The sequence below is a fragment of the Euwallacea similis genome, chromosome 11, assembly GCF_039881205.1.
Source record: "Euwallacea similis isolate ESF13 chromosome 11, ESF131.1, whole genome shotgun sequence".
Classification (NCBI taxonomy): domain Eukaryota; kingdom Metazoa; phylum Arthropoda; class Insecta; order Coleoptera; family Curculionidae; genus Euwallacea; species Euwallacea similis.
In genome coordinates, this window is record NC_089619.1 from 3638119 (window position 1) to 3660533 (window position 22415).

General features: G+C 34.2%; 5 protein-coding genes across 5 annotated transcripts in view; 3 read left to right on the top strand and 2 right to left on the bottom strand.

Annotated features, from left to right (window-relative positions):
* tyn (trynity) overlaps positions 1–5789 on the top strand; it is a 71413-nt gene extending 65624 nt beyond the window's left edge. The window contains exons 9-14 of the mRNA XM_066394988.1: positions 1905–2080; positions 4072–4205; positions 4576–4715; positions 4771–4997; positions 5059–5248; positions 5399–5789. Of these exons, the coding sequence (XP_066251085.1) occupies positions 1905–2080; positions 4072–4205; positions 4576–4715; positions 4771–4997; positions 5059–5248; positions 5399–5550 (1019 nt within the window). The 3' untranslated portion in view covers positions 5551–5789. The remainder of the gene's footprint in view (positions 1–1904; positions 2081–4071; positions 4206–4575; positions 4716–4770; positions 4998–5058; positions 5249–5398) is intronic.
* Positions 5790–5849: 60 nt separating this feature from the next.
* On the bottom strand, positions 5850–8979 carry Rrp4 (exosome complex component Rrp4). Its single transcript, XM_066394999.1, has 5 exons — positions 8796–8979; positions 7831–8068; positions 7549–7683; positions 7309–7492; positions 5850–7256 (listed from the first exon to the last, which is right to left on the bottom strand). Exons 1-5 carry the CDS (start codon positions 8927–8929, stop codon positions 7039–7041), a joined length of 909 nt encoding a protein of 302 aa, XP_066251096.1. The 5' UTR covers positions 8930–8979; the 3' UTR covers positions 5850–7038.
* A 111-nt stretch (positions 8980–9090) lies between these two features.
* LOC136412097 (xaa-Pro aminopeptidase 3) lies at positions 9091–12654 on the top strand. The gene is made up of 9 exons (XM_066394994.1): positions 9091–9219; positions 9309–9544; positions 10094–10233; positions 10394–10573; positions 11034–11248; positions 11438–11602; positions 11675–11916; positions 12140–12260; positions 12326–12654. The coding sequence occupies exons 1-9, from the start codon at positions 9177–9179 to the stop codon at positions 12496–12498; spliced, it is 1515 nt and encodes a 504-aa protein (XP_066251091.1). The 5' UTR covers positions 9091–9176; the 3' UTR covers positions 12499–12654.
* A 293-nt stretch (positions 12655–12947) lies between these two features.
* On the bottom strand, positions 12948–16775 carry Paics (PAICS bifunctional enzyme). Its single transcript, XM_066395207.1, has 7 exons — positions 16622–16775; positions 15110–15313; positions 14786–15043; positions 14605–14730; positions 13801–13987; positions 13498–13744; positions 12948–13321 (listed from the first exon to the last, which is right to left on the bottom strand). Exons 1-7 carry the CDS (start codon positions 16638–16640, stop codon positions 13091–13093), a joined length of 1272 nt encoding a protein of 423 aa, XP_066251304.1. The 5' UTR covers positions 16641–16775; the 3' UTR covers positions 12948–13090.
* Positions 16776–19455: 2680 nt separating this feature from the next.
* On the top strand, positions 19456–22063 carry LOC136412152 (amidophosphoribosyltransferase-like). The gene is made up of 8 exons (XM_066395085.1): positions 19456–19840; positions 19893–20163; positions 20222–20471; positions 20524–20708; positions 20765–20947; positions 21002–21223; positions 21287–21407; positions 21611–22063. Exons 1-8 carry the CDS (start codon positions 19602–19604, stop codon positions 21769–21771), a joined length of 1632 nt encoding a protein of 543 aa, XP_066251182.1. The 5' UTR covers positions 19456–19601; the 3' UTR covers positions 21772–22063.
* The last annotated feature ends 352 nt before the right edge of the window (positions 22064–22415 follow it).

Genomic DNA, 22415 nt, shown 5'->3' on the forward strand with positions numbered 1-22415 from the left:
AGAAGTGCTTCTTTGAGAACCAAATTGTCCTGCATTGGAAACATTCTGTTTAAGGATAAATTAGCCACAATCTCAATGGGAAAAACAAATATAGCAAATACTTTTTTGCCAGTTTTCTCCAGCTACAGACTACATAAAGGAAAAAACAAGACAAGCCATTACAACCGAATGTAATATCTAAGAAGACACAGTCAATAAACTTGTACCACGCATTCCTAACTACACGCATAACCGCCAGGGCAATTTACATGAACATGCTTTCAATAAGCCCTGGTTAGCTCACTTTTCCTATCTGCCATCATATATTCACAAAACCGGCCTATAAATAGAGAACCATCGTGTTATGTATTATGCATTGTTATTCCTAATACACTCCATATATTGGAGACCCGTTGTAGAGTTAGTTATTTATGAAAAAGGGACAGTCTAGCTAAAATATCTGCATAGTTGGAAAGCAGTTTGTAGTTTAGTAATAGGATTCGTTTATTCATGGATGGTGTTGTATGTAGTATTGAACCTAGCTTTGTTTTGATGAGGAGAGAACGCTTGACTCGAGGGAAAATAGTCATAATTTAGTCAATTTTTAAGTCATGATGGCGCCAAAGGAACCGCAGGTAGCACACAATATTTGAAAAATATGTATACAATGCTATGGAGATATTTTATGTTCTAACAATATTTAAAATGTCTAACAACATTGTTGAAATAATTAAACTCAATGTTATCGAAACATTTTCAAAATATATTTTGCAGACATTTTTTACTCATTGGCTTCAACATAGAAAATATTTTTTTTAATTGTTAATCAATATTTTTTTTCCTTCTAGAACTTCCAAACTCTAATTTCATATAAATTTCTATTTTGCAATGTTTACTTCCTTTATATGCAGAAAAATAATTTTTTGGAAAAATTTCAAAAATTTAACTCAAGGCATATGTGAGGAAAACCTAAAGCATGAGAAAAAGTGTGAAACTTTGCTACCCTGTACATCGAAAATGGAAAGATACCACAGTTCAAAAAAGGATTATCCGACCGTTGGCCATCTAGTAATAGCGGTAGTAGAAACCTCGTACGACAGTGCTTCATCTCAAAAATGGCTATGTCAGTTTCTTTGTCATTGCCTTACTACTAACTCTAATACCATAATCCTAAAAACTTAGGAACTACTAAATCTCCGATATACACAACAAGCAGATGATAATGCGTCAAAATTCAGAAATATATAAGGTCATTTTTGGAAAGAACAAATATTCAAATTTTCCCTTTTTTATAGCCACTTTAAAGTGTGTCTTATAACTTCATCAATTATTAAAAAAATTGTGCGCTACTCGGGAGGTGCCTAATACAGTTTTGCGGTTCACGTTCTCCACAACACAAGCCTTTTTCTCTTCATTCTAATAGAAGTTTATGGGTTTGAATCATAGTAGATGAGATTTCCTAGATTAAAAGAAAATCCCTGCAAATCCTCTGATTGATTTGCGGTTTAATAGAACCTGAGATATCTAATTTTCCCTTCGTATAAAGAAATGCTCATAAACACCGCAAAGAAAAAACATCAATAAGTCTTGGTATCGTGCAGTGAAGCAGATCTGCAACAAAAAATGTAAAGTGCGGCTTTACGCCGAGTTCAAAGATATATTATTCCGAAAACAATGCCTTATTCAGAACTCTATATTCAATTAGCTCAGTCGGCGTTTAAAATTATGTGTGTCTTATATATTTATTAGACAGCCTATTAAAAAGTCTTCGTCATTGTTCCGAACAACCTCGGTTCTGTGAACGCATCTACTTACATGGAAAGTTTTTTCGGAACAATATCCCTAATATAGCAACTAGCCTGAAAGATGAACGGCTAAGTTGTTAATTGACTTAAGAGTATCTTCAATTTTTATAAAATCTTTAGTTGCTGTGAATTGCAAAGACACCAAAATCGCAGTATCAGTCAGGACAAATAAACCATTCAACGGCAGAATTTACGCTTTGGGCAGATCTGAAACTTGCAATGTGGACGTCATCAATAGTGACCTCTTCAGGCTAGATTTGACCATGACTGGACAGGATTGCAACACTCAATCTGTGGTAAGTTCTTAAATGACCGTAAAAATCAAAAATGACTCGCTTTTCAAAATATTTATTGTAAATTGCTTTATTGTTGTAATTTGTCCCCCGTGCAATAGAGATTATTGCTTATGACAATGATACTGAGGAAAGTATGTAAAACTAACACTTTTGGGTGGAAAGTCTGCGAATTTCTGTAGATTCAAAAAGGTATGTATGGTTGAATTGAAAAAACAATGGAGTTTCAATTCAAAAAACTTTATTCGGTATGACTAGACTATATGCAAATCTAAGAGGGATAGTTTCCATTGTAGCTTCAGAAAATCTGAAATCTGGTAGTTACATATACGGGATATTCTATGATGAAAGGAAAATATTTCAAGAGATGATTATATACATAGCACATTTCCAATTAAAAAATTTCATATAACTAATGGTCCAATTTTCAAGTGTGTGTACACTTAACACTCTTGATTTGCGGACAATTTATTGATTGCCAAAAATTTAACGAAATCCATATTAAACGGAAATAACACAAATGGAGTATAACTAATTGATATGTTTAATGCAAAAACGGTTCAAAATGCTTTCCCTCCTTTCGAATACATAATCCGCTTCATCGAGAAATCGATTTAAAAACGCAACCAATTTCCCACGGATTTTCATGCATGGCATCGCACGCTTCTTGTATTCGCCTTACCAATTCTTCTCGGAAGTTGATAGGTTGCGAATATACTTGAAATTATAGGTGACCCCAAACGTAAAAATTCAAAGGTGTGAGGTCTAGGCTTTGCAGGAGCCAGAAGGAAACGAAAAAGGTAGCCAGTTTCCCTCAAATTTTGGCAAACTCTCATAAATATTCTACAGTAGAAAATTTGTTGTTCTGGAAATCGACGTTGATAGGATCTAACCGCTTCAAGTGCATTACCGTTAGCAAAACCATTTCCGCATTTTCTTTGTTAGTAAACATTATTGCATATAAAAACACACTTACTTTACCATTGTTTTGCTTTGGTGAATTAGAGATAATATACGTTGACTTTACTTTTTTTTAGTAGATGTGCAACAATCTCGTTAAAAATTAAGAAAAACATAAAATCTGAATATCTCTACAACAGTTGAAAATTGAACTATTAGTAATATGACATTTTTTTATTGGAAATGAGCTATATAATAATCTCTTGAGATATTTTCCTCTCGTCATAGAACACCCTGTAGACATTTATTCAAAAATATCCAGAAGAATATAATTTTAATTCCTGGGTGTCTACAGTCAGTATATTCAAGACGAAATCTTGATGTGAATGAATGATGGAAATTTTGCAAAGGAGAACAACTACGTAGTTGCAAAATGGAATATGCTAATGATCGATAGTTTCCATTAAAAATTTGAAGACATTCAGGTAGCTGATACCAAAATACTTAAATTAGGAAAAATAATATTAGAAATGAGTAAGCATCGGTTTGTGTAAAATATCCACAGGATTGAAGTATCGATTCCAATCATCGCCAGATTTAGAAAGTAAATTTTTAAACAGAGTGATGAGTGGGAGCATATCCAGGAAATACCAATTTCTTTAAAAAATTTTGAAGAAATCCGGAAAAATAATCATTCTATGTTAGAATATCCCGAAAATGTACTTTCAACCTGTATCTACTTCAGCAGTATTATCAGGACAAATTTTAAAGCAAATTATGAAAATTACTATAAATCTAGAAGATGATAAGTTTCCAAATAGAAAATATTGAAAATGACTAGATATTTTCGTATTCAAAACATATAGAATAATATAATTTGAATTCCAGAAACCCTTATATTCAATAGATTCGCGGCAAAGGTGTCAAGCTGATTGATGTCTTATACTGTTTATCACTTTAATTCTGAATCGCTCTGTATACAGATTTTTAAACTGCTAACCGAAGTTTATGTAATAACAAAGAATTACGTGCAATTTTGTTTGGTAGACGCAATTTTTTCAAAATAATTGTAATTTGTTATAACTCTTTTCCAGACCGGAGTTTACAGCAACACCGTGGTTCTGCAACACCACAGTGTAGTAATGACAAAAGCTGACAAGATCTACAAAGTAAAATGCACTTACGACATGTCTTCCAAGAATATAACATTTGGAATGATGCCCATTAGGTAAGTTGCATTACAAATAAAAGTATTTCGAAAGCTGAGAAAAATGCAATGCTTTTAATTGAAGCGAAATCTATGAAAAAATATCGCTGTTTTAATTCCAAAAAGTACACAAGGTTGTTTCACCTCTGGCATTTTATAGGTAAATAACATTCCACAGCAACACGATATACCATCGTCGTGCTTTATTGATGTCGTAAAACTTCTATTCAATGAGATGTGCCCGTAGATTATTGTAATAAAGGTTTTATAGTTGGCGGCAAAAAGGAAGAATTTATTAACTGCGCGCTTTTATTAGGCTGCTACATCTTGATATAAAATATGCCACATTTATCCCCAACAAGATCTTAAAATCCTTGTTTCTGCTCTATAGAGACCCAGACACTATCAGCATCACCTCCGCTCCTGAGGCTCCACCACCGAGGATCCGCATCCTGGACAGTCGTCTTAGGGAAGTTGAAACTGTTAGGATTGGAGACAAACTTACTTTCAGAATTGAAATTCCAGAAGACAGTAAGTTTAATTTATTATCCAGATTAGAAGGAGAAATAAATGAATTTTGTCGCAGCTCCTTATGGAATCTTCGCTAGAAGCTGCGTGGCAATGGCCAAAGACGCCAAGAGCACATTCCAAATCATTGATGATGATGGTTGTCCCGTGGACCCCAGCATCTTCCCAGCTTTCACGCCTGATGGAAACGCCCTCCAATCCGTGTATGAAGCCTTCAGGTTTACAGAATCTTATGGGGTAATCTTCCAGTGCAATGTTAAATACTGCTTAGGACCATGCGAACCGGTGAGAATAACGAGCCTTCGACGAGTAGTTTGTAAAATATTAATGATTCTTTTGTGTTTAGGCTGTGTGCGAATGGGGAAGGGACTCCATTGAGTCATGGGGAAGGAAGAAGAGAAGCATCCAAAACCAGACCGATGAGGAAAAGGAGGAAGACATGACCCTAAGTCAGGAGATTTTGGTTCTGGACTTGGGCGATGAGAAGCAGTCAGATTACTTGAAGAGCGATCCCCTCAGTGCAGAATTTGGAAAAGGTTAGTTTGGGTTTGTTTTGTTATATTTTGAACTGGGTCTACCTATATGGTTTACTTTTCGAAATATAGCTGACTCACCTTCCTACAACACGATCGTTTATGTCTGAAATTCCGCAAAAAGTATCCTTTAAACTCTTTATTTTATTTCAGACAAAACCGTGACGATCATCGAGCCTTGCCCCACAAAAACCTCAGTATTAGCGCTGGGCGTAACTTGCGCCCTTTTGGTTCTCCTTTACATCAGCACTCTTTTCTGCTACTACATGCGAAAATGGCTTAATCCTGGCAAACACCTGGCTTGAATGTAGTGCAATAATAATGAATAATCATTTAGCCAAGAGTTCTGCAATTTATTGATAGTAGTCAGCTATTATTTCGTGGTAAAGATTACTAAAAAGCGTACTGTTCCGATCCGGACGATATTACTTACTGAATTAATACTGTTAAAATAATATTATAGTTTGTTTAGGTTGTAAGTGGGTAAATGTGGCAAATAAACTCATGGGGCTGTACAAATGTAAATAACTTTACGAAAATCACAGGGACAAGGTGAAGGTACGGCCCCAAGATTTATTTGCATGTGTTTCAGAAAAAACATCCATTTGAACAATAATATAGAAATGATTATATTGCTTTCAATTTCAGCTTTTGGAAACTTTTCCTGAAACATATCAAATTAAAGACACTTCACAGCACTTCTTGTTGTGTCTGAACCGACGGCGAAATCGAATCTCTTTTTCTAATATTTAGGAATTAAATAAGAAGTGCGGTGGACTGGTGGAAAAATAGTAAGCAACGTTAAAGACATTAATTTAGAGATTTGTAAGGCATTACGGGGATATAATCCTCTTTACAAGACTCATTTAGCTGGTATTAAAACGAATTGCCGTAACACAATGTAATTTTCTTTGGGCACGGGTGTAGGTTTCTTGGTGGTGGGTATCTGTGATCTTTGTGCAAACAATTTTTGCCATTGCGAATATATCTGAATCCGATGCGTCGCAATGGTAAAGACATCGCTTATAAGTCAATTTTCCTTAAATTATTATTATAATCTTATTTATTATAATAACACTGATACTGCTAGAGATTACTCATTTTACGTGAATTAAGTTAGGAATAATAACTCTGTATATAAACATTTAAGGTCGTTAATACAGATCTGTAGTAATTGATACTCGTCGTATTTATAATAACATTGAGTGCTTAAGCGACATTGTCGCAGTTTTATACTTTTTTTCACATGAGGTAATAAAATTTGTATGACAAAAAGCCTTTTTATTTTAACAATTTATTATCAAACCAGTATAAAAATTGAACTTTTGTGGTATTGATCTTTCCAAATCAGTAGGTAAAGCGAGGTTTTGAGAGATTAGGATAGGATTTTTTCTATAAAAACTACATTAGTTTTTTTCGTCAAAGTTTCGGTTTCTACACTTTAAACCATTATCAGGGTTACCAGAAACTAATAGAGATGAAAAATGGCTAAGTACAAAACACATTAAAATGTGGTGTTTATTTACACCACATAGACCCTAAATACTGAACTTTGTATATTGAATCAATACATAGCTCCTTTTTTATCTCGATCAGTTTATCATGTTTTTATTAATACTCTTTTGAGAGCCAAATATAGATTATTAATATATAATTGTTATATTACTTTTTAGTTGCTCTGAGAGACTTAAAATAGAACCCAAATGTCGACGGAAAAACCGGTGTGGCGTCTTTTCAAAAGCTTCAATCCTAATCCCACAAAACCTCGATTTAGCTAGAAATTGGGCTTCTCCCTAATTAAACTCATAATCCTCTAACATGCCGAGCCTATGCTGCGTTAACACCGCTATATCCACCATTGCCTCGGGTAACAACAATTCATGAACGGAATATTTTAGAGACTCCTCGTATGCGAAAACAATACTAGTGTCATAAAGCATCATGTAGCTCTGAACAAGAGCTAAAATACAATTTCTAACTCTCCCCATTGCTTCTCTGGTATCTTTTGAAACTACCTAGATAAACAAAGTTTCAAACATAGGACAACATTATAGCATCAAGACCAACCTCTTCTAAATTTTGCACAAAACCACCTTCATTTCCTTCCGAATTGGTCACAAGAGGACTGATCCAAATGTAGCCATTATTTCCCAAGATAAGGCTGATGCCAAAAGGCAAATTATGGAAGTGAAGTTTACATTTTTTGACTAATGATGGAAATACTTTTACTAAAATACCTTGACCCAGCTATAAAGCAAAGAATAAACGTTTGTTTCGTATGCTAAACTAGTTAGCAAATTCACCTTCCCGTATTTTAAACTTCTGGTATGTAATGACAAGGTACCATCCATAAAAACACTTTGCACCTCTGCACTTATTAAGTCACCCTCTCGAAGGTATTGACGCATCATGTGTTGATCTTCCACAGATCTTCGCCTCTAAATGATTTATATTTTATCCACTTTTAACAACTCCCTTCAAAGCCATATTGTAATTTCGCAAATTAATAATTTTTGAAGGTTTTCAAATTTTTCTTAACACAGCAACAACATTTCACATTTTATTTATTAGAAATACCTACTTACCAATTCACCACCAGGTAAATTTACTGATGACAACAGCAAAGCTGAATCTAATCTTGAATTAGTATCAACTTTCCACCTCTTCTGTTGTACTTCCATTATTCTGCCGACCAAAACCTCTCCAACCTGTCCATTATACCTACTCTTGAGCGGTCGGACTGAAATCAGTTTATTTACTTGCTCTTTGACTCCTGCAACTGATGCTTTTAAATCCCCTTTTTCTTCATAGGTACCATGGCCTCTTCAAGTAAAGATAAAGACATTAGTTTTGGAATCAGGAGAATGTTTGACCTAAACGAATTTATAATATATGAAATAAATGCTAATTTTTTTTTAATTTCACCAAATTGCCTATAGCAAATATGCATTTTGAGGTGTTTGGAATAAACAGTAATTGTGTACTGATGTTTTAATGGCAGTGTACACTTTAAAAATTGGAAACTGATTTTTTTTCTGGAGTATTTGAAAATGTTTGTGTTTTTCTGAAATTTATCTAGTCGAAGCATAAGTTGGTTTCAAGCTCTGTTTTACATTGTTTTTTCAGAAATAGCAGATATTCAAAAACTCTCATTTCAACTGATTCTTATAAATGGACTGAAATTGTGGCAGGCGCTCATTATAACAAGATAAAAATTAGTAATTTGGTATTTGCCCAACAGCAGAAGCTAGGCAAGACACAAGGCAAATAAGCATATTTTTTCTTAGCTATTATACTTTTACAGTGCATTCTTGACTTTACAATCTCACATTTAAAATTACATTATAGCGCCCTATATCATTTACTGAAGTATATTATACATTTTGTGAGGAACTCTTTCCTCAACTGGCATTATCAATAGGTTATGATGGGGGTAACATAAGTTTTTTCCAACTATTAATGTTTAATGTAAGGTTTCTACCACTTGTAGTAAAAATTCCTCCTCTTAATACTCTACTAAGTGTCTTCAACACTTACTTCTCAAACTTACCTCAGAAAGTTTGTATGAGCAGATTTAATTACTTCTTCACCAGGAGTAAATATCTTATAATACTTTTGTGTGGCGGGCAAAGGTCTAATTCTACTCGATGTGGACGCACTACGAATATAAATCTTTTGGGACATTCTTATGTCCTTACTATTTAATTAGAGTCTTATTTACGTGGATTTTACTCTTAAATTAATTAAATTAATGATTTTCTGCATATAACAAACCGCTAATTTCAAAACGCAGGAAAACTGAGGAATAAGGTTAGGAATTCAATCGATGTCTGTCAACATTGACATTTACCTGAGAATTCAAAACAAAAATATTCCTTTTTTCTAAAAGGTTTAAATTCCGTTATATTCTTTTCCTGAACTTTTCAATCAAATGATTTGCTTCAGAAAGAAATTATTCAATTCCTGCCGCTCAAGTAAGTAAAATTTCTTTCCGCGGCTAGTAACACACTTCACTTGTATGTATATGCATGTCATAACCTTCCTCATAACCATTTCCATCTAGCTCTCTCAAAAAAGTATTGTACCAAAGCACTGGAAAATGTAGTGAAAGGAATATGTGACTCAAGTAATAAGAAGGCTTTAGGACAGCCCACTTCTTATACACATCCTCATCTCATTGCTGAGAATGAAGTCACTCCTCTAATTAAAAAGGATGAATATCAGTGTCGAAGACAGAAATTAGTAGAAGCAATTGTTGAACATGCAAGGAAGTGTAATCCACAAGCCCATAATCATATGGTAAGTGCACTGTTTGTTATAATAAACACTACAGTAAATTTACTAATTAGATCCCTATTATAAGCACGAAACGTTCCAAAGAATATAATATACCAAACACTACCAAAGGAGAACTAGCAATATACCTGTTTAGACTTTGTAAATCTATAAACTTAAGTCTAGGAAACTACTTTCCAGCTTATATTTATTATGTCTACATTAACATGAGGGTGGTGAACTAGAAAAAATATTTTTTTCCAACTCCACCATACCCACCAAATAGATAAAATCTATATATGTAACAAAAAAACAAATACAGACATAGGGAATCTAAATTTGATCATTTGAAATTTACAAAATATAAGTACAGGATGTCTGAAATTCAACAGTTTTACAGGATATCTCAATTATTGAAATTAAAGACATAAGGTTTTTGTAATCCTGTATTTAATTTTTTTAAGAAACAAAATTAACAGTGAGAGAAGTTGAAGACACTCTGTATATTAGCTTGCCTCAACGTCTTTCTCTTGGCAATATTATCTTGAAATAACTTCAATATTTGCATTTTAGATTGTTATTCCGGCCAGCTCAAAACAATACATGTCAGATAAAATACCATATGTGTTTCGCCAAAATACTGAATTCCTGTATTTAACTGGTTGCCAAGAACCAGATACATGCATAGTTATAACAACAGCACGTGATAAAAGGTAACATTTTTTTATGTTATGTTATTGTGTGTCATAATATACAAATTTCCATTTGTGCTTTCTGATGATCATATCAATCACTCAAAACTTTGTTTATTGAATGTTAAAATAAAATTTGCACTAAAATCAAGACTTACAAAGAGCTAAAACATGTTTTCAGTAACCACACAGCAACACTCTTTACAAGAGACAAAGACGATCATGCCGAGTTATGGGACGGGCCCAGAACTCACCCAGAAGACGCAGTTTCATTTTTTGGTGTTGACAATAGCTTACCTATCAGCGATTTGTCAAAGTTTCTGAATTCTTGTCGTAAATCTACACCAAATATTAGTTTATGGTAGGTAATACCCATTTATTCTATAGTATGTCTTATGAATATAGTATAATATCCATGTAAACAAACCAAAACGCGTGATACCTAGTTTTGTCACCGCTGATTGAGTGATTAATGTCATCTGAACGATCCGTATTCCACAAGAACGACGGCGTTTCACAGGATTGAACTTATTTTATTTGTTGCGCGCGCACAATCGAATGTAAACAAAACTTTTTAACTGTTTTATATACAGGACATCATCATTTTTGAAATACACTAGACATTGCTAAATTTTAATTCCCATTATCCTCAGAACTTGTTTAAATGTTTTTTTCAATGCAATAGCACTGAATATGATCCTGTTCAATACTCTTGTCTTGAACGGATCACGTGCAGGTGACATACATTTTACATGAATATTTTGTATTTGTAAGACACATCATAGAAGAAATTTATAAAATTAATTGCAAATGATTTCTAGGTATGATTTTGAAACTTCGCCTCATAAAGAAGTTCACAGGATCGTTTGTGATTACCTGAAAAACTCGTGTAGTAAATCTTTCGAGTCTCCTCGTAGTTTTATACACAAATTAAGGCTTTATAAAAGCCCGGCTGAAGTTGCTTTGATACAAAAGTCTTGCGACATTGCGTCGAGTGCTATTATAGAAACGATGGGTTATTCTAGACCAGGAATAGGTTGGTATCTACCATATAACAAAGTTCATTAGTAATAAAAGTGAAATTAGAATATCCCCTGAATTAGTAATCATCTTGCTATACTTTTTCATTACCTAAGAGGAGAAGAAAACCTACTCTAAACCGTGAAACTCGTTCATTAGCACGCAAAATGGATATGTACTAAGTCCGTTTCTGATTGCATTTAAGGAGAGAACCAGTTGTTCGCAAAAGTGGATTTTGAATGTCGTGTTAGGGGTGCAGAATTCTTAGCTTACCCTCCTGTGGTAGCTGGCGGAAGCAGGGGTACAACCATTCACTATATTAATAATAACCAGTTGGTATATGGAAATGAACTTGTCCTTATGGACGCAGGTCAGTAAAGGTTCAAAGATGCAAGTCATTTTTACCAAATAAAAAGGACTCTAGACAATTATTGCATTTTAGGTTGTGAATACCACGGATATGCAAGCGATATCACGAGGACTTGGCCAGTGAACGGTAAATTCACAGATGCTCAAACAGAAATCTATCAAATAGTACTGGACGTTCAAAAAGAATTAATCGAATTATGCAATAAACTACCTACTTTAGACGCCCTCTTTGAGTGCATGTGTTTATTGCTCGGCAAGAAACTTCAAAGTTGCGGGCTAATTGCCATGCAACCTTCCAATAATTATTTAATGAAGGTAAATGTTGATATTTCTTTATTTGCTTCAATTAGTTATTGCAATAATTGACCAAAATTTTTACCAAACTGGGTGCCGTTGAAGTTGAAGTGTCGTTAGTATTACATATATGGATTTAGAATTATTTTAAAAGTTTGGTTCCATGCGAAAGTATACTAAATACGTTAAGTATGTTTACCTCATCAATTTTATACTTTTTAATTACAAATACAAGTTATTGCAGGCCGCATATCAATTATGTCCTCACCATGTGTCGCATTATCTGGGAATGGATGTTCACGATACTCCATCTGTGAGTAGAAACATAAAAATTGAACCAGGAATGGTAATAACTGTTGAACCAGGTATATTTTGCAATCAAAACATACCCCATTTAAAATGTACGTTAATGGAAATTATTGATTTCTAGGTATTTACGTTACCGAGAAATCGAATCTGCCGAAAGAATATCATGGTATAGGCGTCCGAATAGAAGATGATGTGTTAATCACAGAGAACGGACCTGTAGTTTTAAGTCGAAAATGCCCTAAAGAGATTGACGAGATCGAGCACATCGTGTGCGAACACTTGGACAAGAGTTGAGAAAGGAATGAACTTAGATTCAGGGTTAAAGTTTGAGAATAATTTTATACAGGATGTCCATGATTGTTTTTAGGGTTTTATGTACATATAAAAATATATTTTTTATAAAATGCTTTTGACGAGAAAGGAATAACAGAATAAAGAAAATGTTATTAATCGGCGTTTTTGTTTATTTAATGTGTAATTAAGTACATTAAATTAATAAAGCTTAATTTACTATAATTACATTTTGCTAATTTCAACAAATATAGTGACAATTTATTTCTTAATAAACCCTTACTTTTATACCTTAATGAAAGCTCAATATTTTAATGTACTCTTAACTTTAACTGCAAGCCGATTTCTATAAAAATAATGAAATACGAGATCCGTATTGGTTAAATACTCTGGAAAGTGAACCTTAACTAATTAAAACATGCTTGGGGCGTTTAATAAATTAAAAATCAAAATGTTATAAAAAAATATATATATTTCTAAAATATTTCCAGTAAATTTAATTTACTGAAAATTTGATTACAACTTTATAAAAAAATTTAGAGACATTTTAATTTTTTGGATAAATATACAAAATTGGACAGCGATATTAGGCTTATTACCTCCTAATCTCTTCATCCGCACTGGGGAGAGTTTTATAATTATTTATTCTCCTAGCTCGGAGTTTGGACCAAACAATATAATTTGATAAGGCAATGCTCTGTGCAGCAGCCAAAGCCGCTGTTTCTGAATACAGTACTGTCGAACAACCTAATCCACTTGGAACGTTAAGACTTGACCAAATGTCTCGGTCCATGTCATCTTTTGTCACAGGAGGACAATTTATTACCTGTGAAAAAATATATTTAATGTATCGTTTAAATCTCATAGAGTCCCACACGCATTCTTAATGAATTCGGTTTTAATGTAGGACAAGACTTCTTCATATGCAAAAATCATAATATTTTATTTCCATCTGCTGCGTTTCGGACTATAAGTTAAAAAACTAAGAGCAGTTTTACTTACTGGGTAATCAGTATTTCCTGATATAACGGGTCCTAGACCGTTGGATCTTCCTGCCACGGCAATGAACACTAGTTTTATGTTTAGAGATTCATAATAGCTGATTATCTTCAAAACTCCTTCGGTAGTTTTGTGGGCAGATGACACTCTAATATCGACATTTAGACCGAAATCTTGGCAGTATTTTTTAATTTTGTTACAGTGCTCTTTGTCGCTAGAGCTGCCCATGATTATAACAACTAAATGGTCACTAAAACATCATCGTCAAACTTTGATTTTTTTAGGCAATCAGGTACAAACTCGAACCTAGGTGGAATTAAATGATCAAGCTGATCGACGACCCATTCGAAATTTCTTTTTACAGTGTCCAGATCTTTGTCCGTTACAGTGGTGAGATTGCGATATACCTGCTTGTCTACCATCAGTCTTTTGTCCCCGGAGGGCCACAATCGCCAACTATCAGAGTCAATGACATCAGCAACAAGAATGTTCCCTAAAAAAAGTTAGTTTGGAGACAAACCGTCATGTTATAAGGTGGTACTAAAAGTACTAAAAAGTTTTTTTCATTTTTTTTGCGCTATTGCAAATAAATATAGCAAATCAATAATATGATACGTATTATTCGTTGATTAAGCAATATTTGCTTAATTGAAGATTAAACCATTTACAACATTCCTAAAAGATCATTCCACGAGGTTATTTCCCAATGGAATATTTTCTACATTTTTATTACAAATGTTTATAATATAAACTAGATAAACGAAGAGCAAAAAAGATAATTTATCGTAATTCCAACATAACGGGGACCCAATTATTGCGGCCATATTTCTCTAAATGTAATGCCGCAATCATATGGAAAATAATATGTCCTACATTGCTTATTTGTTTCATTGATTTTTGAGTTAAATTTATCATTCCTGATTAAAATTAGTTATTGTTTGTCATGGATTGATTTAAATTTAAATTATTAGGAAATGTTAATCATGTTAATGCTTTAGAGCGGGTACTTATTTTTCTGAATCATCTGCAATAGTTACTTACAGTTTCAGTCAATTACTTTAAATTTTATAGATTTCAACAGACTTGTTATCAATATTTATTGTCACCTACCTTCAGTATCCACCCCAAATTCGATTTTCATATCTATCAGAGCGCAATTTTTCGTTTGCCACACTTTTTCCAGGACTTCGAAGACCAGTATTGATATTCGGGTCATATAATCCACTTCCTTTTCGCCTATAAAAAACTATCAAAATAAGATTACCTACTCAGAAGTATTAGAATCGTTTACCAATTAATAGGCCGTTGAATTTAAATTTGGCGTTAATGATCTGTTCTTCAGACCATTGCGGGTCGTGGTTGGCATCATCCTTGAAAAAAGTTTCGTGTTTAATTGGAGCAAATCGATATCCCTCCTTGACTCCTGGATGTCTCTTCAGAAAGGAACCGGTTGCCAAACGCCTTGTCACCCATTCGATAGGAATCATCTCGCATTTTTTCGAAATAAATGCAGTGTCGGACGCGATCTTTACGAACGAAACTGGCACTCCTATAAAATACCGATAATTATTCCAATAATTTGAACTTGAGACATTTGAAGAAGCTTTTAACTGACCTACTGAACTTAAAATTTCGAAAACCTTGCTAGTGGTTTTGTTCGATATTACAGCTTTTCCTTTTAATTCGTGCGCTTTGACGCCATCCCCAGCGGTAATCCTGTCTTTGCTGAGCAGCAGGCATTTTCGAGGGTCTGAATGAATTTCATACACTTGCTTAGTTTTGCCTTCGATTATCAATTTTCCCAGCTTGTATTCCCCAACTAAACACAATAAGATAAATATGTAAAAATATTATCCAAAAAGCTTACGTAGATGTTATTACGACATTGTCACAACATTCACGTTAATACTACGTTATACTACGTAGGTACTGACGTCAACATGGAACGTTAATATAACTCGGTGTGATGCTGTCGTCATATAGATGATATTATTTTGATGTTAAAATAATATATCAACAGTATCATGTGAGAGGTCTTGGAGATGAGCTGTTTAAGGTCCAATTTTAAAATTTCTAATGGTTGAATATCAAAAACAAAAAAAAGGTGTTAAAAATCCCTCGAAATGATTTCTGTAATACAAAAGGGAAAGCTAAATGATGGTTTAGCTACCATCAATCCGTACCATCTTACCCTCTTCCTCAAAAACCGAAAACTAATCACTGCTCTTGATACCTTATCCGAGAACTTTTAAAAAATGTTTTTTAATAGTACCTCACACGGCTACATTTCGTAAAAAGAATGTGTTAAAATTTTTTGCTCTTTAAGATCATATAGTGGAGGTTGGAGGGCAGGCGGTGGTAAATTATAATGGTTAGTTAATCGATTATTTTGATTTCCCTTGCATATTACAGGAATGATTTCAAGGGGATTTGATTCTCTTGATGCCTTTTGTTACCCAGCTACAACTATGATAAGATTTTTGCCACCTCCATGGAAGGTGCCCTACATACGGAATAAGTCTTTCATTCATTTTTGAAGAACCCATTACTCCTCTTATATTGAGGGACAGAAAGTCTTTTATAGTCAGTGTTAAGTATTGGAGCTAAAAATAACTCGTTTTCTCTTAATTCGAATATACAATGTGCTCAAAATAAATATGTCTAGCATGGGGATTTTGTTAACGGTAGTAAATATAGACCGTGTTAAATAGGAAAAAAATTGCACATTCAAGGGAGTGGTTTCATGATGAAACAGACCTGCAAAATTTTTTTTACTTTGATGAAACTTGCCAAGTCCGGCTCTGAAGACAGGTGATCAGTGAAAAAAATCCTCACAATAGACAGTGAACCGTAAACGTAGGGCGTTGATTGAGCCGTTTGCTATTTACCGTCAAATATTTGACTAACAAACTAATAAAAGGTGAATTTGTCCAAGACATGCCTCTGATGTTTCAAGACCTACTTGAAGCTTTTTTAGGGGCCACCCTTACTATACACATATAGTTACTATATAATATACTGGGCCAATAAAAGTATTAAGTATATTACTTATTTAGTGGTTCTATTGGACTCTTATAAGATTTGATGTGTATAATATTTCTTAGTTTTACCTTTTTCCTAGTCTTACCTTGTTTAACTTCTGCCATTGTTTTCAAACCGCACTTAGATACAAAACTCTATAAGCTAAGCTTGGAAAGCTCTACACACATCTACTGAATATGCAGGTTAGGTCTTATCATCTACCACCTCGTGTACACCTCGGACTGAAACTTTTACAGCAACCAGCAAAATCTTTCACGTTTTTATAGCCTCGCATGCGCGGATTGGTTGGTTGGTCAACCAATTAACATAAACAATAGATGTTGGGACTTTGGATATTTATTTGTAATAACAAGTTTCTTAATTTAGCTATTTCTTTGCTGATAAGATGGTAAAAATACAAAACTTGTGACTTTATTACTTACTTATTACGATGGTTTTGAGCGTTTGGAACTCAAAAAATTTTAATACTAACTTTCTGTAATAGTTCATAATATTTTTATTGCGTAAGATTTTTTGCGATGCTTTGTTAATTGGATCGATATTTTTTAGAGTCGTTTTAATTTCGACGGCTTGGAACTAATAAGAAACCTTTCAGAGGTAATAAAAAGAAACAGTATATAACCGTACAAGTAATAGAATAAGTGGAATTTGAGTCGATCTAAAATAATATAAAAAATTACTCAAAAATATCTACCTAAGTAGATTCGTTATTTTAGATAATATTGATGTAATCAGATATATATGTATGTAGCATCGGGTTTGATACTACTGTAGATGTAGGATGGTGTTTATATCTTATAATGAAATCACAGATAGGAAAGAACTATAAGTATGCGTTTATTAATGTAAAGTGAACAAAAGGGAGTATAAAGTAACTTGTGAGTTTCACGAGCGCAGACGTGACTTCTGAGTTACCAACGACAACCGAACCCAGAAGAAAAGAGAGCTTGTACATGCCCTGAAAAACCTTAAATTATTAAAACCTGCGGTGATAAACTATGGGCGTACCCTGGTTAGAGTGCCATTTGCACCACCCGCCGCATTAATCCGTTACGTCTTCGCTGGGAATTGGAACTGCAACTATAGGGCCAATGGAATTTAACAAGGGCAATTCAAATGCCGACAAAGTATATTACAGGCAGTTCCAACACCGACAAGGCATAGCATGGGAAATTCTCATGGCCCAACTAATATCTACTAGGGTCGTACCTTAGGGGTATAATAATCTTAAAGATAATACCTACTATCTAACACGTATCCAACATAAAAGTAACACCTATCTACAAGAATCTGAAGTAACACCTATCTATAAGAAATGCGATCCTATATATATAAGACGAAATTTCATATAAAATTATTAGATAAAGAAATCTGTAAGAACGCCATATTAAAAATTTGACTAGCTACCTATTTGGTCTGACATGAATAGAGCATTACACAGGGTATTTCCAAAAATGTGGGCAATATGCCGGAAATGAAAAATTCTTGCCAAAAGGTTGTACTTATGCTTATAGATTGTTTTCCAAAACTTACCCTTACGGAAATCCAGCTATTCGAAATTTGATAGCAAAAATGGTATTTTCTAAATAATTTCTCTTCCAGTTGGTGAAATTTTACGATTTTTAAGTCACTTGTGTATTATATCGTGTCCCACGAGGGATTCAGGAGGTTATTTTCTTTTTTTCATATAATTTTCCTAGGAAATCTATGTAATCTAATTCAAATCTTTATTAATTTAGGCAGTTTTACTGCTATCATGCATGAATTAGGAAACAAATTCACATGTTCCAGTTAAAATTTTAATTCTGTATTAACGAATAATAGGTTCGACAGCGATTTGAGCTATCCTGAGTGAGCTCTATTTTTTCATCTTGATCTGAAAAAGTTTACTTATGTTGTTAGTACTCTTAATAAAACCTTAGATCAGCTCTGTTAGAGTGGAAATGTTTTTTGAAAATCTGGATACTTACTAGTGCATTTTCAATAAAAATTTATAACAAAGGAATTAAACCTAACTCGATTTAATAGAACCGAAAGCAAAACGAGTAAACCTTAAATAAGTCTCTCTTAATTTAGAAAATTTGCATATCACGATATATCTACAGGTTTCAAAAGTTTAAACACATTTTTTTGATTTTCTAAAAATTCCAATAAGTTATTGTAGAATGGTGAAGTGGTAAAGAAGAAGAGAAACCCCTAAAGGTGTTGGTTTCTTTCCTTAATGAAATTTGATTATACAAGTTTTCAAGAGACATCTTAGAGGCCTTTCATTATATGTAGATTTTATGCGGACGAAGATCAAAACTATATACCTAAATTTGTATATGAACAAGACTGAAGCTCCTCACTTGGAGGCGGTAAGGTAGAGGAGGTAGTCCAGATATTTTTGTGAACAAGAACCAAAATACCAATGAAACAGGAGAAAAATGGAATGGTAAACAATAACAAAAGACTATTTCTAGATATTAAGAAGGAAATTAACACATTGAAACGACTCAATTCGTTTCTATGGGTGGGGTCATTGTGGTATATTAAATAATTCAAAATTTCTTAGAGTTGAAAAACCTATTTGATGGTCCACAGATAACAATAGATTATATTATTCTATTAATATAAATTTCCACGCATGCGATGAAGTGAAAGCAATCGTTGTTACTAAGTGAATCTACCAAAAACAAACACTATTGTAAATATAAAATGATGTTCAAAAACATAGTTGTGAAACGTTTATAATGCAAGCCCTAATAAACAGGTCTCTGATGAAAACTTAAGAAGAATTTCGAAATCCCCCTGCTTCTTCATTATAGAAAAACACTGCAGGGGGTTATCAAAATATCATTAACATGTTTATAATAAATAATAATTATGCAAACTTTTGACTCCTATAAACAGGAGACCTCTCCTATGTCGGCTTATTTGACCGCTACTACTGTTGAGAGGAACTTGTAAATAACTTTTCATTTTGTGCATACTTAAATTTAAAGTAAAGTCAGTAGAGCCGTTATATAAAGTAAGAACCGTTTAAGCTGCAGAAAAGAAACTACATTCGCACCTCCAACAGCACCATGGAGACTACCCTACAAAACGAAACCATTGAACAGAGACTCTCTCCGTCGACCAACCAAGTCACATACGATGTAGGAGAGGGAACAGTTGGATACGCTAAAAGAAAAAACCGAGGAGAAACTCTTTCTGGATTGACACATGAATGTGGGGTATTTGGCGCCATTGGTACTGGAGAATGGCCCACAAATTTGGAGATTTCACAGATTATCACCTGGGGACTTGTGGCTTTACAACACAGGTCTGCACATTAAACTTGAGGTTTATAGTAAATTAATAACGATACCTTTCAGGGGACAAGAATCTGCTGGTATAGTAACCAGTGAAGGCAAATCTTCTAAACACTTCAACGTGGTGAAAGGAATGGGCATGGTGAGCAACATATTCACAGACGAATCCATAAGAAGGCTCAGGGGGAGCGTAGGCATAGGGCACACCAGGTATTCCACCTCGGCTGCCTCAGAAGAAGTCAATTGCCAACCTTTCGTTGTACATACAGCCCACGGGGCTTTGGCCGTAGCTCACAATGGGGAATTGGTTAACTGTGATACTCTGCGAAAGCAAGTGAGTAGAAACGTTTTTGAAAAATAGAATTATTTTTCTAATTTATGCAGTAATTCAGGTATTAGAACATGGAGTTGGTTTATCCACCCATTCAGACAGTGAGCTCATAACCCAAGCTCTTTGTTTGAATCCACCTGAAGGAGAACCCAACGGAGAGCCCGATTGGCCTGCAAGAATCAAACACTTTATGCATTTGGCTCCTCTCAGTTATTCCCTTGTGATCATGCTGAAAAACAAAATCTATGCCTTAAGGGACCCCTATGGGAATCGACCTTTATGCATGGGGAAAATCGTGGCTGTTAATGAACGTAAGTTCATATACTCTTTAATGTATTCACAGAGTAATTTGTTTTTGTGCAGAATTTTCGGAGTACTGCAACGAAAATAAGGAAGCTGAAGGATGGGTGGTAGCCTCGGAATCTTGTGGGTTCTTATCAATAGGTGCTCAGTATGTTAGAGAGGTGTATCCTGGGGAAATAATTGAAATGACACGCCATGGAATTCGGACTATTGATATTGTCAAAAGGCCTGACAACGAGGCTTCGGTATACTTGAACACAAATATACCAAATTAACAAATTTAATCAGAATGTTCTTACAGGCATTCTGCATATTTGAGTATGTCTACTTCGCCAGAACTGACTCAATCTTCGAAGGCCAGATGGTATACGCTGTGAGGTTGCAATGCGGCAAGCAGCTGGCCGTAGAACATCCAGTAGAGGCTGATATAGTCAGCGCAGTACCGGAATCTGGAAATGCAGCAGCTCATGGATTTTCCCGGCAGGTACAGCAGCCCCTTTTTACCCTTAATTGAAAAGTTAACCTTCTTCGTTTTCAGAGCGGAATTGCCTTTGGTGAAGTCTTGTGCAAAAACCGTTACGTCGGACGATCATTCATTCAACCCAGTAATCGATTGCGTCAGCTATTGGTTGCTAAGAAATTTGGAGCTTTGTCTGGAATGGTTAAGGGCAAAAGAATTATCCTGGTTGATGACTCTATTGTTAGAGGGAATACCATTGGGCCTATTATTAAATTATTGAGGAATGCTGGGGCCACCGAGGTGAGCGCACTTACAAATCAGCGTACTGTCGATCAGGTTAAATGATTAATTATTTATTTTTAGGTGCACATCAGAGTGGCGAGCCCTCCATTGCAGTTTCCTTGCTACATGGGAATAAATATCCCCACACGAGAGGAATTGATAGCCAACAAACTAAACTCTAAAGAATTGGCAAAATATGTTGGTAAGTAAATTTTCGATGGTAACAGTGATAGATAATCCTCTGGACATTTGATCTTCTCAGTTAGCTATAATAAATGTTGAGATGCAATATATCTTCTAGAAACCAACGCCTTTTTAGGCTCAATAAAATGAAACTGAACTTAGTCTAAGTCCATTTTTCCAAAACAAAACTTTTCACAAAACAACTCTGTGGTCGCATTTCAGGTGCGGATAGTTTGGAATACCTCAGTTTACCAGGTTTGATAAAAGCTGTAAGGTCGGATATGAAAACCAAAAATAATTCAAAAGTGGGCCATTGTACTGCATGCTTAAACGGTGTGTATCCAGCGGGCGATCCTGTGAAAAACCCGGACCTAGATTGGTAAATGGACACTGTGTTTAATAAGACAATTCACTAGAATGTGATATGTGTGATGTGATGTGTTATATTACGTGCATTTTCATATTTATTTGTGTGGCTAATATATTTATTTGTTATTTGTTTGCGTGCATGGTAATTCCAAAAAAATTTTAAACTTTAAAAAAGATTAAAAAAATGGGCAAACTTTATGTTATGTTTAACACATACTAACTAGAGTTATGTGAATATTATGTTTTTTATAAGAATGATCATACGTATTACATTTAAAATGTTAATAAACATAAAATACACACGCATTTTATTACATATATTAAATAATGTTCTTTTCCCATCAGAAATACAATAAATGTTAAGACAATTGGGTAAGTACATGGTGGCAGTTTGACGTATATTAAAAGATAGCAGCACATATTTTGAAATGATTGTAACTTACTCCTTCCATAGTAATTCTCTTTGTTGCAGAAACATTGATCCACATTTTATCCTAATAATGCCGATAGTAAATTTTTCTTATTGGGGGACAAAATATCACTTTGTGCTATTAACACCCAAATATACCTATAGTTATTAAGTATAGGTACTTCAGGAGGATTGTCAATATTGATTACTTTAAATTGGCTTTAGGGAGAACCTATTCTATAGTCTCTT